Here is a 15,758-nt window from a genome sequence, read left to right on the forward strand (position 1 = left end):
ACTCCTCCAAGCATGCGTTGTGCCACCTCCACTTGGCAGGTGCACATGGGACCGTACATTGACCATGTCAATCCCCTTATTTCCAGCAAGTGCCAAGAACTCACCCTTAGAATGAAAGAAGCTCTGTATGGAGCTGACCATTAGCAATCCTCTGTGAAAATATGTACCTGTTATGTATTGGGGGCAGATCAGTCTCATCCCACTGGGAAGAAAGCAGTGGCAGGCTTTTAGCGATGGCATTTCCAGCTGATTTATAGATGTCTCTTCATTCGGTGAAAGGTTGGTGCCCATTCTGTGGGAGCCAAGTGGGCAGTATAAACACGAAACAGCTCTCTCCTTCCATCCCCCATGGGTAAAGGCATTGCTCTGTGACCCATTCTTCATGCTTCTTCTCATCCTGTATTCTGCAGAGGCGCAGAGATTTTCTCCAGTGGATGCTCGACTCCCGTGACTCAGCTGACTCCCTGGCAGCTGGGTGTTTTGATGTGATCGATCCATCGGCCGCTTCCAGACAGAACGAGGCGCCTCTTGCTGGCAGGGCCCCATCTGAAAAGGTTCAGAAGACGTTAACGGAGGATGAGATAGCAGGCCAAGCTTTCCTGTTCCTCATCGCTGGGTACGAGACCATCACTAGCACACTGTCCTTTGCCACATACTTGCTAGCCACCAACCCAGAGTGCCAGGAGAAGGTGCTTCAGGAGGTTGATGAGTTCTCAGCAAAACACGTGAGTACGATGTGCTGGTGTGGAGCTTCATGCAGGGAGCAAGGCAATGTGAATGTGGTCATGCAACTGTGGCACCCTATTTGTCTCAGTTATGTATCCATGTATTAACATTTTATGAATATTTTCAGCCAAAAATTCAAAATTAATCTCTATTGTTTAGGTTTTTTTGAAAACTGTTAAGTAATGTCACTTTACAGCAACTGCAGAGATGGCCTCGAAACTTTGTGTCATAGTGAAAGCTTAAACTTTACAAAATATTTTACATTATTGAAATAAACCAGCTGTCACCAGACTCTAAAACTACACATTTCTATTTTTTTCCTCTTGCCCAGGTAGTTTTATTGGTTTTGGGGTCAATTTTATTTACTGATCTTTGTAAGGACATAAACAGCGTTCTTACAAACCATAAACTACAAAGTTTTGCTTTAAATGTTCATACTTCATTTTTTTTTCTTCAGCAGCACAATATATGTGTATGCTTCAAAAAAAATCACAATATCTAATTCTCCTGTACTTCGTTCAAATTGCTTCTCCTTCACTATCTGTATTTACCAAGGGCATTTATGTTTCCTGGATAACCATTGACAATATTTTGTATATCTAGCAGATCATGCAGCAGCCATTCTTCCACCCTACATTCTCTGCACAAGTTGTTAGTTATGAGAATTCAGACTGAGGGTCTTTTTCTTTTCATGAACACTTTATAATGGATCACGAGGCTAACAGGAATAAAATGACACCAGGCGTGGCTGTCTTGCAGGATTTTAGCTGCTGGATTTGCATGCTGAAATCCTTAACTATACAATTTTGGGAGTTTCATACTTTTTATGCATTCCATGCTCTGTGTTGTACTTACAGAACAAGAAAAGAGTTGTATAATTTTCTGCTTTGCTGGTAATAGAAAATTCTCGACTATGCAGAAGTGTGCCCATTCAAAAGCTACCATTTCCCTCCTTTTGGTTGTGCAGGATTTGTGTACACAGAAAATGTCTTCTTTTGTCTTGCATGATGAGGTTCTGAGCGTGGTGGTTCTCATCTAAAATTGCTTTTGTTCTGAGGGTGCAGATGGATGACAGCAGTGGAGGTTAGGACTGCGCAATCTGATCCACAGAACTTTTTCTCAGCATGTGCTTCGTACCTCTGGTGTGAGTTAACTCAATACAATGAAACCGTTGATGTGTTATGTTCTAACCTATAGGGCTTGGGTTATATTCTTAGGTTATTAGCTCTACAACACTCCAGCTGGAGCATATTTACTTGTTTCGTTCAAATACAGCAGACCTAATTATGCCCTCACGTCCGGTTAGTTCAACTGACCTCCTTAAGGCCTGCAAAGAAGTGAAGGTGCAACTTGGCCTGGAGTATGTGCAGTTTACTGGTTAATACTGGTGGCAGAGTTGCACATAGAAACCCCTATTATGTAGCCCCACAGAAAATATGGTTCATCTCCTCGCCAGTTCCTGAAAACTGACAGCCTAAGAAACCAGAGCGAAATTGCTGGGAGAGGTATCCAATACGATACATACGCGATGTCATTCATATCTGTCTGTAGATGGGGATATGAATTAGTAAACTTTTCCATGTAAGTGCATAGAAAGCTGACTGCAAGCAGTCATTAACTGGCCGATTGCTTACAGACATTTCACATAAGGAGACCATGTATATAGCTATGTCTACGTTAACAAGTAGCGTGCTCCCATAGACATAGATTCGTCATCTAGCACAGTTGGTAGGGAGGACTGTTGTGTGCACGCTGTACACGCCTCGGGAGTTTATTTTGGGTTAGTTTGAGTCTGGCCCTGTGTACCAAACTCCCCTTAGCTGTTGGACTGATCTTCTGGTTTAGTTCCAATTAAAGGAGCCCTTGCTGTGCACTTGGAGACTGCAGTGTGAACCAGTGCAAGAGACTTGCATGTGAGTGTGCTCCTGATCTAAGCTAGAGAACTAAATGGACCCTATGTTGTATATGGTCTGTCTGAGCTGTCACTCACTATTAGTAGTATTTCAATAATAGTCTGATTCAAACGTGTAATGCTTGACTCTCTTGGTTCTCTAACAGGAATATTTTGCTAATAATTTCAGCTTTTGCAGTATCTAGGAGAGGTTGTGGCGCTAGGGACACTCATGGCAGAGAAGTTAAAACTTGGTCTAAAGAGATGGCACTCAAATTAAATGAATGATTTTTGCAGGTCAGCACTGTACCCAGTCTGTGTGGTGCCTCAACCCAAACTGGTGGCCTCATCCCAAACCATACTGTCCCATGTCATGTATTGATTGGAATTACCTTTCAAATCACTTCCCCATACTTCACTGGTTTTCAAGGTTAGCTTTAGATGATGCATATATGGCTGTGTGGCCAAGAAGAGGGAGAGAAGGATAACTATTCATCTGCTGTCCTTGATACCAGAAAATCCATAGATCTAATCTGTGTAGCCCCATCCTTCAAAAGATTTCCTATTATAAACAGTTCATAATTTGAGGGGGGGCAATGCACTGCTCAAGGAGTCCATCCCAGAATAAGGAAAAGGGTGCAGTAGTGACTGTAATTAACTACTTTTAGCCTAGAAGATAAGATCTATGTGAATGGTTTACAAGTTATGGGAGCAGAAGCTATTTTAAAACTGGGAATATATAGATGCTATGTTCAGTTGTCATGCAAGGGAAAGGAAAGGAGGGGGCATAGCAGCTACAGGCTCACAGTTAGTTATCAAGTCAGTTGCTAAGAAATTTGATTAGGTTATTGCTTGCGCTCAGCACATCAGTTTCGCTCTTATAAAGGTGCTTTGCAGTTTTCAGAAAGGAAGGGCTTTAGAAGACCAAAACATGGAGAAAGGTACAGTCAGGTTGTTTTGACAGGTGGTGGAAGACTACTTTGATTTGCAGATATGCAAGTGTTAAACACAGTACCCTCTTCAGCCAAATTTATACTCAGGTAATTATAACTACAAAATGATCCCCACCATGTCCCCCTTCCTTCCTCCAACCATTTCAGTTGCCTCATGCAGCATGTTTTATTGCCCTAATCTGTGGTGTGGAGCTGCGGTCTGATTTTACAGCAGCTGCTGTGTATCATCCCAGAGATGGCTGTGCTTTGGTGGTGGACAGAGTGATTTATACACTCATTTACTAAAGTTTATAAAGACATGTCAGAGCCATCTGAGAAAAGGTGCTATAAATGACAGCACAGTTCCAGGTTTTTTGGCACACCAGTCAAAAACTCAAAGAACAGTAACCTTGTGATAGCCAGTAAGTAGAGCAAGGTCGGTCCATCTGGGTGTACAGCAGTATTTTGGTGGCTCTGGGTGTTATACTTGAGGATACCCCTGAGTTTGCTCTGATCTTCATCTGTCTTGCTTGCACTGTGGGTACCTTAGCAGAATCGGACAGCATGAAGGGGAAGGAGAAAACCAAGGCCCTGCTGTGGTAGAGATCCCTGTGCTAGCTTGGTGCAGGCTGCTGTGCTGTGGTGCAGAAATACGAGGTTAGGTGCTGGAAGTGGTCTAGCCCCAGCACTGTGCTGGGAGTTGGGAGCCCAGAGGAGAGGCAGGTCCGACTGACTGTGTTGTACTGCTGTGTTGTGTCCGGCCAAGTTTGTCTCAGAGCTGTCTTGGGAGACCTCTCTGCCTCTTTCCACCACGCTGCCTGAATACACTGTAGAGATGGCACTTCCAGGCAAATGTCCTCAGAAACCAGTGCATGGGACGAGTCGTGGGTTGTCACCTCTTTTTTTACCTCCAGGACCTTCCTCATCTGTTCGCTAAAGGACTTCTTAGGTCTTCTCTTGGCTGATAGCTCAGTGTGGAGGCTTGATGATGTCTCTTTCCCTGAAAGTGAGAAGAGGCACCTGGCCCATTTCAGAGTCTGGCAAGCAGGAGAAATCTCTATCCTCGCTTATTGTAGAAGGCAATGCACACAGGTTATTGCCCTCCTCACCTCTCTCTGGATCTTTGGGGTGTCGGGAAAGGGAGTGCACAGCTTTTCATTGTCTCTGGGGAAGCAGAGAGACAGGGTACTGAGTGGTGACTGCTGTCACCACACACTGCATCTTCCCAATCTACCTGTGAATCCCTGTGTCTGCTCCAGCTGCACTGGGAAATACAAGTTTGAGCATAACTCCTCTAACGGGCAAACTGAAAATTGTAGAGACTCTGACCTGACCCTCTTCGTTAATCCCTTCGGGGTGTAGTATGTGCCCTGTGAAGGGCCGTCCACTGAAAACAAGATGCACCTATTTGCTGCAAGCTTGTTGCTGGGTGTGCAGCTTGCTTTGTTACTGTAAAGACAAAATAAACAAGATGAAAAGAGAGTTAAATATGAGCTAGTGGGGGCAGGACGCCTACATCTGTGTGTGTATAAAAGAATATTACTTTCTGCCGAGACCACAGATCTGTTTCCAGGACAGCAGAGAGCGGTCAGACCTTCAGAAGGCTGTAAACTGGCACAACATGTTTGGTATTAGTACAGATATGTTGATATGCATCAGTTGAGAAGCTAGCCTGGTATATACCAGTAAAAGAGGACGGGGGGGGGGGGGAGGGGCACGGGAAAAGGTTGCTATTTCAAGATCAGCTTATTTTTATAGGGTTTGTGGCTAACCATCCCTAAACTGTTAGAGGCTATACCGTTGTGAAAGAGATGTTTTTATCCACATTAACCAGGTGAGAAGGAATATACCCATGGTCTTCACCCTCTCCATTTCAGTCAAAAACGATCCCTGCGCAGAGTTGGTAAAGAGCCCTTCAGAAGACGTATATTTATGAACCGTTTTTACACTTGTGACTGATTATTTTGTTGTAAAAGCAAGTTGATTTTTATTTTTGTGTGTGTGTGCTTAGCAAAAGCGTAGCAAGCCTGCAGCACACATTTGTTTTGAGCAGATGGACACTTGCTCCTGAGCCCCACTGCACTCTGAGCTGCTCTGTGTGTTTTGTCCTAAGCCGCAGTGCTTAGGGCATGAAAAATTGCTGCGTCTTCCACGCAGGGGATTCCCTTAATATGAAGTCTCTCTTTCTTACCTCTCTTCCCGTTTTAGCATTTAAATGTCGCTCTCCCTCCCTCCCTCCCTCCCTTCTCCCTCCTCTCAAGCCTGAGTCATTCACAATTATAAATTATAGTTTTTTGTTGTTGTTTGACTGGACTGCACAACTTTAGACAGGACAAATTTTAGTGGCACAAAATAGATTGCAAAAACATAGGTGATCAAGTTAACTTCTCATAAGAAGTTATTTGTTGCCCTTAGGTGAAATGTGGTAAGTGGCTATGTATGTGCTCCTGATCTGTTGCAAAGTAAACAGATCAGGTTAAACCACTGAAATGAGGTCATTTTCTTGAGGGAGGGAAAGCAAGTATGCTTTGGGGTAGCTAAGGAGGGCAAAAGAGGTATAAGAATGAACTGCTCTGCCTCCATGTAATAAAGAAATGCATACTTGAAGGTTCTGAGCATAGAGAAATCTGGAGCAAGGAGCACCCTGAATTCTAATCTCAGCTTCAGCACCACAAGAACTTAAAGCAACACAAGAAAAAGTTGCATTGAAGGCCTAGTGCTAGTTACAGAACCTGAGACATGTTGCTGCCCTGATACACAAGGTTGCAGGGGCTCTGTGCCAGCCAAAAGAGGGCTGGTGAAGCACAGAGTGGCAGCTCGCTCCTCTTTGCTGCTAATGCCTAGGAATACTTTCAGGCCCCCTGACAAAGGTGAAGGAGAGCACAGGAGTCAGGAGTAGTAAATAAAAGTAAATAGATTAAAAGGCAGCTATTACTGTAAAACATTCATTGGAGACTGCAAGACTAACTGGGTTTTCCATTCTGTTTTTAAAATGCCATGTATAGTTCTTATTTATCACTGCTTGATATGATACTTAGAAACATCAGTGTGGAGAGGAATGAAGAGCAGGATAAGCCCCAGCATGTCTCTACTCCATCCGATTTCCTATCCACACAAAGCACTAGCATAACTATTCAGTGCTGGTGTGACTTACCAACATTTTCACCGCTGGCTAGAGCCCATAAAGTTTGAAGAAACTTCAAAGCCCTGCCATACTCTCTCACTATTTAAATGGGGATTTGGAGGTTTTTCTTTAATGGAAAGAAATGTCCTGTTCCCATAAATACTTGCTTTTCTATTGCTCTAGGGCCCAGGAATATTTTCAATATGTCTAACTGAAAATGTTGACCAGATTATGTTTCAAGTGTATTCCTTCATGTCAATAATATTGAATGATGCCAGCCCAAAGTCATTGCAATCCATAGTTTCATTTATGAAGAGGTACAGTTAATTCCATTTTAACTGCTGTGTGTGGTCAGTTGTGAATGGGCTGGGTTGAACTGTACTGATACATAAGCTCCTCCTTTATGATTTATGACTTTGGCGCTGTAATTTATCAAACATGTTGGGTGTGGCAGTTGCTCATCTGGGGTAACTTGGCACGTCATCATTGACTTGAGTGGAGTCATACCGTTTTACACTGGCTTATGATTCTGTTCTCATTGAAGAGCTCCTTCACTAATATCTCTGCAGTCTAATGGAGATGTCTTATTGTAAAGAGATTTTGCCATTTCAAAATTTTCCCTTGCCATAAAATTCCCAGAGAGCAGTGAGAGGTAGGGCCATTTTTATGGTGTCTCTCTGTGCCTGATTGAGTACTTTAGATTTTTAAGCTGTTTATGCAGAGAATCTTCTTGGTAGCACAGACTGCTTTTGCTGAGCATTAGTGAAAATGAGAGGTGAAAGTCACAGAGATGGCACTGTCAGGGAATTACCACAACAATTTGCATGAGTTTGGTGCCTTTCATGCAGTATCTCAAGGCACTATGCTCTCAGAAGCTTGCAACTACAGAGACTAAGCTTCACTAAGCAAATATTGCTGACAGTGGAGGCTTGCATTTATCAAGGGAGACTGAATTGTAAATAGTTTGCAGAAAAAAGTCCACAGAAGAGAGTCGCTGTTACACATGCATACACATACACACACAAAACATACAAAACCAGTAAGCACAAGCAATACTGTATGGTGTTGCTGTTTATTCTGTTGAAGGAAATGACCCTCTTTGATTTCTTTATTTGCTTAAGAAGATGTTGCAGAGCCTCACATCATTCACGAGTGTCAGCTGTCAGCAATCAGTTTTGTTGTTAACAAATAAAAAGATACTTTTAAACATGTAGAGACTGAATGCTGTTAGGTTATACTTCTGCAGTTCTTCATACAATTCCTCAGTGTCTGAAATCAGTTAATTATCTTTGTCTCATGGTGCTTCTGTACATAGAGGTTGAAGATTGCTAAGTTAGGAGAAGACAATAAGCCCTTCCCTGCATTTCCCCCCTTCTCTTAGTATCTAGAATCTACTGATTTGAATGCAGGCTTTGCACTCAAGAGACCCAAAGTCACTTTTCTTGGGCAGAGGTTATTTTGGTTCCTAACTCTTCTGAACTTTTCAACCACTTAAGGACCTCTGAGACTCAGGGCTTTGGTCTCTTTACTGACTTGTGACTCTGCTGTATAAGGAGAGGTAGCCTGAGAAAGCTCTTGAGCCCAAGCCCGCCTCATGTTCATCCACTTTGTCACAAGCCTGTTCCTAGACTCAAACGCTGAGGGGAAGCACCTAGGGGGGAAAACTTGGGCTCAGTTTGTTCACTGTGCAAACCTTAGCAGGTATCTCTTTGCATGGGTTGCCTTCTGTCCCAGGTACCCTCACAGCGCTAGCCAGAGAAGTTGTCCTGGAGGCCTTTCTGGAAGATCCGTGTTGCTTGCTACCACTTTACAGAAGCTGTGGTTTGTAGGCAGCCACAGTCATCCTTTGGCAGAAGCACGGGCAGGCAGGAAGAGTGTGACCAGCCAGGAGCCACGTGAGGGCAATTCTTTTTGCTTACCATGTTTTTGTAGTTCTTACACTGTATCTACAGGTCTCTGCTCTCCACAGGTACCTCTTAAAAAGATAAGCACTTCCTGGAGAGTCAGGTTATTTATAATATGGAAAGAGTTGAGTCAATCAGCTGGTAAGCCCAGGGTGTCTTTTAGGAATGTTTTGGCTTTGCTTTTTTGAAAAGTCTACTGTTTGTTAGCTTATAGGAGCAAACTCAATGTTTTAAACCCCAGTGGTATCTTGGCATTGTCCCCCTTCCTTGACTTTTCCAAGAACCCTACCAAAAAAGACAACCTGGGTATGAAAAAAACTTATTTCTTTCCTGGGGAAATCCTTTTGACAGCTGAGAATTGGTGATTCTGTGTGGCCTGGAATGAGGTGTTGTTGAGATGATTAATGTGCCCATACTTCAAGGAACTTTTTGTTGTTGTTATTGACATTGCAAGGTTCATTTACCCCTCTTCACCAAAGTAAAAAAAAAAAAGACGACTTCTATTTTTCCGTTTGTCCAGTTCAAGCTTATCAGTCTCTTGCCCATGAAGACTAATTTATCTTTTGCTTGCAATGTCACATGTTGCTCAGTGACTCTGCCTTATTGCTATTCTTGAGCAAAACTGAGTCTCAGGTAATGTATGCTAGACAGATACTCATTTTCACCCCTGAATTTTCCTGGTATTTTGCCATCCTCATCATAATTGACCCACTATCACTGCTACAGGGGTTCATGTTAAAGAATAAATTTTTCTAGTGACATGGAACATTTAATGGTGAAGATGTTAATGATACAGTACTTTAAATGTGATTAGACAGATTTGTTTAAAGAGGAAGTAAAGGGAAGGATGCATCTTCCCTCTCTTTCTATTCCTTCCCTTCCCCTGCTCCCCTCTCCCGCCCATCTGAGGCTTTTATGGAGGAAAGAGCATATTTGCTTTTAATCTAAGGAAAAATATCACTGCTGAGTAAGAAGCTGGTTACAGTTTTCTTCAGGATTCATATCCCAGCTGCTCCTGTGTACCACTCTGGACATTATATGGCAATCAACATGCTTCCTCCAGGGACAGAGAAAACCAAATTCATACCAATATCAATGTTTAATCAATGCTAACTACCAGTATCAGTGTTAACTGTTTAGCTAGAGATAGGTAACGTTATTTGCAGGGTGGAGCATAGTTCCAGGTAGAATTGGTAGATCAAATTTTGCACTGGGCAGTTGAGCCTTGCAGAAGTGAGTAAGGAGATGAGCCCAAACCACAGTAAATAGCACCACCCCGCTCCATGACTTTGGGAGGGACATACTCTCACCAGTCTTGCCAGAGGAGTTATGTATGGCAGGAAGAGAGGTGCACATGGGGTGACTTCTCAGAAATCGGGATGCCCTTCATGGGTATAAGTGCCTGATCTTTGGATGGCAGTCTGTCTAGCACTCAGGAGTTTTTCTCTGTGTGAAGTAGGGGTCAAGTCCAGAAAGGTATTATACTAATATATATATTGGGTTTTTTTCATGGAAGTTAGGCACCAAAAGGTTTTCCGTAAGGTATGTGCTGCTGAATTGTAAATACCTAGCAATGAAAGGGAGAACAGCCAGCCATAGGCACAACCTCAGATGCAAGAATTCGGAGAAACCAAACCATCTGGCCCTGAAAGAACTTACAAATGAGAGGGGGTGGCCTTGGACATCTCTGTCAGGACCCCACACTGTGTCTCAGCGTTAGCAGCCAATCGCATTCATCAGGTAGGAACTTGTCTCCTGGGGAATATTAAACACTAAACTAAACAAAGAAGCATTTTCAAACTCTATGTTAGTTAGCATCCAATCTATTTGGAATGAGATCCCTCCGTGTCCCCAGACTGACAGGCAGATTTTTTAGGGGATGAAGATGCTGGTCCAGCCCTGTCATCCTTGTCTGCTGCGGGGATCTCCATTGACCTGTCTACTTCTGAGATGCCTTCAAGACTCAGGGATAAAATCTTGCTTTAATAGCACTTTCCCTGGTCAGGACAATAGTGACTCTTGAGATTTGTGAAAACAATTATCACTTTCTTGGTAAGGACTTTTCATGGGCAGAGGAAGAGAAGGAGAGGTATTGGGGAACAGCTCATAAAACAAAAACGACTAACAAGTCATGTGTGTGCGCACATGCCTGCATATGTGAGAGAGGAGGAGGGAGAGAATGAATCATGGCTGAAGAAAAGAAAGTCTTTCATCTAAAAGTTCAGCACAAATTCCTGAATTGCACATATTATATGCATAAGGTGTGAAAGCTGAGCTGAGGAGAACACATGCCTAATTTGTTAAGAAACAGCAAATCCCCAGCAGCAACCAAGAAGAAATTAAACTTGTATTCAACATATTCATAGCTTAAAAATGATCTTAGCTTGTATGAATGTGAGGTCAAAATGGAATTTTTCCTGCAGGTATGTACATAAATTAGGTAGCATTAATAGGAAGTAACCAGTCCATTTATTTGTCAATAAGCATTCAAAGTGAAGGCTGAATGAGCCTGTGCCAGAAGGAATGGAAACTAGTTTGCATTTCATGATTATGTAAAGCAGTTCTTGGTAGAATGAACTTCTTGTGACCTCCTCCCCTCCCCCCCCCCTTTTTTTCCCTTCTCTGCCACCCTGGCAGCACATATGTATTTAAATAATTTCCATTTCTAACAATGTGTTTGTGTGTTACTTTTAATCAGCATGAGAAGGCTTTTGTATTGTTTGTCCTGCTTCATCTTATGCTTCCCTTTTAATATGGAAAGAAAAAGTGGTATTACTGGGTGTGCCCTTGCTCTAGAAATGTAGTGGTCTTCCAGTGATATGAGTGAACATTTCCTTGCTTAACCAGATAGCAAGACTGATGCAGAGGGAGTAGTCAGGAAAACACAAAGAAAAGTAGGAAACACATGCTATTTGAGGACTGTTCCATTTCACACCAGTTAATAGATTTTACTGTCTCAGAGAACTGGATGATACCAATTTTTCAATAGTATTGCCAACTAATTTGATGTCTGGTTTTCAAAAGGCAGGTTGTGGGTCTTTTCCAAAATCAAATCCTTTAAAGCTACCAAAAAACTTTTACCTCAGTGTAACTAGTCACGTTTTGAATGTTTTTGTCAGTGCCCCAAAATGGTTTCTGTGGAAGTGGACTGGTCAGAAGTGGAATTTCACCACTGTAGCAGCTGCTGAGATAGGCATTCGGAGCCTCTATCAAGGGAGACTGAGAACTTTTATACACTAGAAACGCCAATAACTTGTATGGACTGGACTGTTGGTTTCTAGCCAACACAGAGTGGATAAATAGGTGCTTGAAGGAAGACTCATTTAATAACTGGTACCGAATTCTGTGGTTTCCTTAGTCAGGTCTCAGATGTAATGAGACTGAAAACTCAGTTACTTTCTTAGTCCTAGGAATTATGCTTCCTGGCTACCACTGAGGCATAGCGCACTAGGACACGTTGTGCAATCAGAAGAATTCATTCTTCAGTACTGTTGACTCAATACTTTCCACCTGTATGAAATCTGTGCTTTCAGAATTCAACAAAATATTCATATTATTTTGTATGTAAACCATTTTGATTTTACATCCATCTTAAACAAGAATTGAATTTCAGAAAAGTTTCTGTTAATATGTGGGAGTGAAAAATACATAATGCTTTTTATTATTTATTTAATTTTTTAAAAATGCTTAACACGCTCTCAGGTCAAAAGAAGGAATGTGTTAAAATGATTTTGACCTTCTGGTGGAATAGAAATTTTGAATAAACTTTAATATCTTTCTCAATACTCCTAGTTACACTTCAAATTTAAAGGAGAAAATTGAGAAGTGAAAAAGTTGTGAACATTGGGCAATTATCCACAGCCTCTTGCTGCTGTTGTTGATCTAAATGAAGGAACAAGGAAGTAACAAGACGTCAGAAAGTTGTATTGTGGGCTGGAACAAAACACTTTTAAGAGCTTTTGCTTTTTGGAATTTGTTTTCAAGATGCGTCAAGTTCATATGCACTCAGGATACAATATGAAGAAGATTTTGTGCAGTCAGGAATGAAGATTTAATAGCCTGATAAGTAGAGAACCTTACAGATAATTTCAAGGTGTTAATCTAACCTTGCTGTGCCTTTAATCTTTTGGCATTCTGGAGAATGTAAAAAACAAAAGCTGACTTTTAATATCATAGAGTAGTCATGGAGAAAAAATTTCTTCCAGCAGAGCAGCTTTTAAATAAATTATTACTTTTTTTTTCCATGATGGGGAAAAATAACTGTAAGGTGGATTTAAAGGGAAGTGAATTTACTAAATGTCCTGCATCTTTCTTTCGCGCTAATTAGTACCAGTCAAATGCTCTTGTTCTGCAGACAGTGACTACAAAGAAAAGGATAAAGAACTTGGGAAAGACTCTAGAGCCAAAATAATTAGGCAATTTATCATTTAGGGTAATTGGACTTGTGCAAAGCAGCACTGTTTACCACAGGTTTCCATTTCTTCTAACTGGGTGTGAAAAATAAGGCTACATTGATTGGGAAATGCTCTTAGTGCTTTTTCCAATATGCATTGTGCCAGGGATGTTCAGTTCAAAGTGTGGTGTTCCTCCCAGTGATTTCTTTTCCCTCAGTGATCTTCAGAAGGCAGCCTTCAGCTTCTAAAACCTCAAACCAAAATTAGATTAAAGTGCCCAATATGGGGTCAGAAATGGGAGGGAAAGAGAGAGGGGTTTCCACTGGGGAATTTTCACTTAACAAATGAAAGCCTTTGCTTTGTTTCAAAGGGAAAATTGCCAAGTGGACGCACATCTTAATCACATCGGTAGCCAGCTGAGATGTTTATGCTAATTTCCAAAGGTATGTAACTATAGGAATCAGGGGGTCCAAAACTCCTGCCTCTGTGATGTGAAAAACACAAGCATTTAAGCACCACTGGCAGATAGCTCTAATGTTGTTTTAGCATAAGGGGAGAGGGGGGAGGTAGTCGCAAGGGGTTTACTTGAATTTCACTTCACAATTTGCCAGCAGTATGAATGCCCCTTCACCCAAAGGTGAGTTTTTCCATCGTTTTTCCAAGCAGGAGGGCCCAGCTACCCCTTTGCAGTTTGTGAAATTATGGCACTCTCCCACCTTTGTGCTGTTGCCTTCCACTCTTGAAGATTACATCTTCACAAGCAACTTTGCTTGCAATGGATGCTCCGGAAGCGTTCAAACTCCCTAGATTTCACCACCAAAGTCTCTGGTGTGTGGTGACCCCACGGCTGACTTTCTGCCAGACCCCAGGGGTGGCCCGGGGTGTCACATCCCGCTCCAGCATATGTGGCTTTGCGCTGCGGGTACTTTGTGGTGCTGGCACCCCAGTGCTCAGATATGTGTCACCGAGCTTTGGGGAGTGGAAATCAAATAGTGGAAGAAATTGATATTTAAAAGTGATCTCGCTCTACCTGCCTGGTAGAAACCAGCCAGCAGAGACCCCCGCTGGGAGGAGAAGTGGGGGGAAGAAGGTGATGTTTAAAAGCATTTTACTCCCTGCCTGTGAGAAATTCACGAATACGCACTGCTGGGCTGTCATAGGTGGGTGCTGCAGAAGTGCTTTTAAGTGGCACAGCTTGACACCAGTTGCATGTGTGTCTTCAGATAGTGTCACAGGTTGTGGGTTTTTCCCCCAACGGCTTGTTATTTTAAAACATTTGTATGTGTTTGATACCTTCTTTAATAAGAAAGTCATGACTACCAGCAATTTCCTATGGAGATATGAGGAGCAAGAAGTAGTAGGTTGTTACCTAAAATACTGCCTGTCACCTGAGCAAGCTCAAAGTGAGATAAAATGCACAATTTGGATGCAAACTGGGAGTGCTTGATCCCTCGCCAAAGGAGCGTGTGAGCTCTGGTACTGAAAGGCATACCTCTGCAAATGTGGCCACGTTGTCAACCGAGAAAGATTCCAACATTTGTCAGCTTTTTTGCAGTATCATAATTTGTTGGCTGTTTACATTGATTACCTGTGTTGAGCAGAGCAGCCAGCTAAAATTTCAGGGCCTTTGGGTTGTTTGGCTTAGAGCTAGGATCCAAATATCTTTACAAGGAATGTGCAAACTCTCTTTTTGCCCAGCCCAGCAGGAACTGAGCAGCAGGATGTGGCTCCTGCGCTCACAGCTCCGGGGAGCGGCATGGATGGTGGCAGTCCCTCGCCAAGCCGGGTTTGCTGTACTTCTGAGACCGCGCCTGGTGCTTCCTCGTCTCCTCCTTTGTTTTCCTTTTCTGATCCTTTTCCTTCTTTCCTGAACACACAGGTCTGCGCAGAGAACTACTGCGAGAAACCCCTCTGCCCACAGATGCCTTGCTTGTCATTTTGCATTGTACCAGTTGCCTGTGCGACTTTGCACAGGGGCTGTAATCCTCCTCACTTGATTCTGTAATGGAGCTTATCTGTTTCTTATATTTATCCGAAGAGACGAGTGGTTGCTTTACCTACTGTTTGGGTTAAACATTGTTGAAACCTGTAACTGTCACGCAAATGACTTTTCTTTAGGTTTGGTACTCTGCCACTTCAGCAGAGCAGACTTCTGCCAGTGGGAGCAAGATACCATATCTTTTCTAAATATTTTAGGTTGTTTTAGCACTTTTCATGTGATAACACCCGAATGATACATACATACTAACTACTAAATGTACCTACAAGGCTTGTAATATTAATGATACTGTTTTTTCAGGGTGAGGCACAGAGAATTTAAGAGTTTTGGCATGGGAAATAAAGAACTCATCAAGCAATATTTGCATATTCTGGTTAACTTACATCCCACAAGGAATCCTTTGTAAAATCATCTGGTGTTTCCCCCATGGGTTTAAGTCAAAATACAGTGATTTTCATCAGAGATCCAAATCACTAAAGTCAATAGGTCTACTGGTGTGCACAAATCACCCTATGCAAGGACAGAAATCCAAACTGTATTTTTGCCAGTATTTTGAGTAGTCCCTACAAAGCACACTCCTTTCCATTCTGCAGGGGGAAAAAAAGAGGTATTGTCTATGAAATTCATTAAACCATAGATTTTAAGTTTAGGAGTTTGTTACTGTGCAGTCTAATCTTGTGTACAACCAAGGGCATAGGACTTCACTGAATTAATTCTGTTTAAATTAGTATATCTGTTTAAAAAGAACCCTCCCGGTTGTTTTAATTAGGTGGCATAAAATGTCTTCC

General features: G+C 42.3%; 1 protein-coding gene across 1 annotated transcript in view; it reads left to right on the forward strand.

Moving 5' to 3' along the window:
• TBXAS1 (thromboxane A synthase 1) overlaps nt 1-15,758 on the forward strand; it is a 233,206-nt gene that overhangs the window by 165,269 nt on the left and 52,179 nt on the right. Inside the window, exon 9 of the mRNA XM_050899408.1 lies at nt 411-725. Within this exon, the coding sequence (XP_050755365.1) occupies nt 411-725 (315 nt within the window). The remainder of the gene's footprint in view (nt 1-410; nt 726-15,758) is intronic.

Source organism: Gymnogyps californianus, chromosome 1 (genome assembly GCF_018139145.2).
Source record: "Gymnogyps californianus isolate 813 chromosome 1, ASM1813914v2, whole genome shotgun sequence".
NCBI classification, from domain to species: domain Eukaryota; kingdom Metazoa; phylum Chordata; class Aves; order Accipitriformes; family Cathartidae; genus Gymnogyps; species Gymnogyps californianus.